Source organism: Mercurialis annua, linkage group LG3, assembly GCF_937616625.2.
Source record: "Mercurialis annua linkage group LG3, ddMerAnnu1.2, whole genome shotgun sequence".
Classification (NCBI taxonomy): Eukaryota; Viridiplantae; Streptophyta; class Magnoliopsida; order Malpighiales; family Euphorbiaceae; genus Mercurialis; species Mercurialis annua.
The window spans coordinates 51980638-51983237 of record NC_065572.1 but is presented as its reverse complement, the minus strand read 5'-3'; the positions used below and the strand labels follow the sequence as shown (position 1 = coordinate 51983237).

Genomic DNA, 2600 nt, shown 5'->3' with positions numbered 1-2600 from the left:
TTTTTTCATTTTCATGCACGAACTACCACTTTTTCTCAAATTCATGCACGGTGTTGAGGTGACACACATTCATTGATGTAAAATGATCTCCACCTCAACGAATTACACCAATGGAGCCGTGACAACTCAGCACCGTGCATGAATTTGAGAAAAAGTGGTAGCTCGTGCATGAAAATGAGAAAATTTAAATTGAGTGATTAAAATGAGAACGTGTAAAGTTGGTGAATTTTTATAACATTAACCCAAAATAAAAACATATATTTTTTATCAATAGTAAAATAATAAAATTTAAATAAATATTTTTATCATATAATAATATATATTTTACTAAATAAAATTGAATAAAGTATTAATATTTTTAATATGTAAATTAAAAATTATATTTAAATAAACACACATACTAAACATTACATAAAAATAATAAAAAAGATACATTAATAATATAAAAATTAACATAAAAAAATACAATTATAATAAAAATATAATTATCTACTAAATCTCAGAATTAGTAAATCGCTCCATAGATACTCAAATAAATCATTACAGAGTGCAATGTGTGCGTCTTTATTCTTTATTTTTTTATGTTGAGGAAGAAACTGTTGGAACCGAACATGTTCATTTGTTTCCATTTCAACCACTGGTTCCGGCAATTCTGTCACATTGGTTATCGTTGCACTAAGATCAAGTTCATCCTCGATTATCATATTGTTCATGATAATGCATGCAGTCATTATATCATGCAACACATATTTTTTCCAAAAACGTGTAGGTCCGGCAACAATTGCAAAACGTGATTGCAAAACGCCAAAAGCACGCTCCACATCTTTCCTACATGCCTCTTGTTTTTTGAAAAATAAATCACGCGGATCATGGATAGTTTGCACAATATTGGACCATTTTGGATATATACTATCAGCTAAATAATATCCCATATCATATTCTTTTCCATGAATAACATAATTAGTGGGAGGAGCAATGCCTTGAGCGAGGTTACTGAACAAATGCGACGACTCTAGCACATTAATATCATTATTCGTGCCAGGCATCACAAAAATATGCATGCCATACCCATTAATCATAATCCGCTCATGCTTCAAGAATAATAGTTGGTGATCCAGAACGCCCTGCAAATTGTCTGGCTTAAGCAGTAGGATAATTTTTCCATTTCTGATGCATACAATCTAAACTACCCAACATTCTTGGAAAGCCACGTCGTTCTCCAATATAAAGAAGCCTTGAAATATCATTAGCGTTAGGTGATCTGAGATAACGCTCCAAAAATATCTCATTAATAGCACGACAAAATCTCTTCAAACTTTCAATTGCCATTAACTCGCCAATTTTAATATACTCATCGGTAGCATCTGAAACAAAACCATAAGCCAACATCTGAAATACGGCTGTTGTTTTTTGTAGAGTTGATACTCCAAGTCTACTGATACCATCACATCGTTGATGAAAATAATGATCATGACCTTTGACTGCATCAGTTATACGAAGGAATAGATTTCTCGACATTCGATATCGTCGACGAAACATTTCCTCATTGTATCGTGGATTATCAGAAAAATAATTGTTAAATAATTTACGGTCAGCGACTTCACGGTCATGATTGATCACTATATAACCTGGAACGGAGCCGCCATGTGAAGTATCCCTATTCTGTTCGTCGAGAACATATTGAACCATCTCAATATTATTTTGCATCATGTTATATAAGACTTTTTCTTCAACATTAATTGCATCATCACAATTTGAAGAAGATAAAGATGAACTATGAAACTGAATATTAGAAGGACCTCCAAAGTTATAATTCATTTTTAATAGAAAAAATAGCACATCAAATTTTAGGCTGTTGCACTTCTTTTATATGTTATGGGTTTCATGATTTACAGTAGATTTTATGATAAGGTTTAAATAGTTGTAAAATCTCATCCTCGGATTTAAATAATACGAAAATATATCCAATGGATGGAAAAGAACGGTACGTTCAAAATCTGTAAGAGTTTTGTCCCAACTTGTAAAATTATTGACCCGGTAACTTGCTTTGCCTTGTCAAAATTATTGCCTCAACAATTTATTTTGGCTTGTCAAAATGATTCCCCTATATATTATTTTTTTTCTCCTATCAAAACTATTGCTATGGCAGAAATTGGCTTGTCCTGTAAAAGAGTAAGGTGCTAAATTTTAAAGCCTTTGTTCTTGTGTAAATCATTTCAATATGAGAAATTTTGGTCAGCTAAAAATTACTACCATTCAAAAAGTATAAAATGGTAAATTTGTTGTCTTATTGCCTTGTTGATTATTTTTACTTCTCATGTATTTCTTGCCTCGTTAAACTTTCTCTATATATAGTAGAAAAGTTCATACGTAATAATAATAACATATTTGAGCACAAGACTGTTGTTGAATCACAAAGTTATTTTACAAAATTTAATACTTCAGTGGAATGACTAGTCGATCTTCTAATTATCATCCATCCGAAGACATAGCCTTGTATGAAATTTATATGGATATATCTCAAGATTCTATTATTGAGGTCAACAATCTGCAGATCATTTTTGACTCGTATAGAGGAGCAATAGAACAATAATTGTCTT

At 31.3% G+C, this 2600-nt stretch overlaps 1 protein-coding gene across 1 annotated transcript; it reads right to left on the bottom strand.

Annotated features, from left to right (window-relative positions):
• Positions 1-485: 485 nt before the first annotated feature.
• LOC126672607 (uncharacterized) lies at positions 486-1818 on the bottom strand. Its single transcript, XM_050366560.1, has 2 exons — positions 1196-1818; positions 486-993 (listed from the first exon to the last, which is right to left on the bottom strand). The coding sequence occupies exons 1-2, from the start codon at positions 1816-1818 to the stop codon at positions 486-488; spliced, it is 1131 nt and encodes a 376-aa protein (XP_050222517.1).
• Positions 1819-2600: the final 782 nt, after the last annotated feature.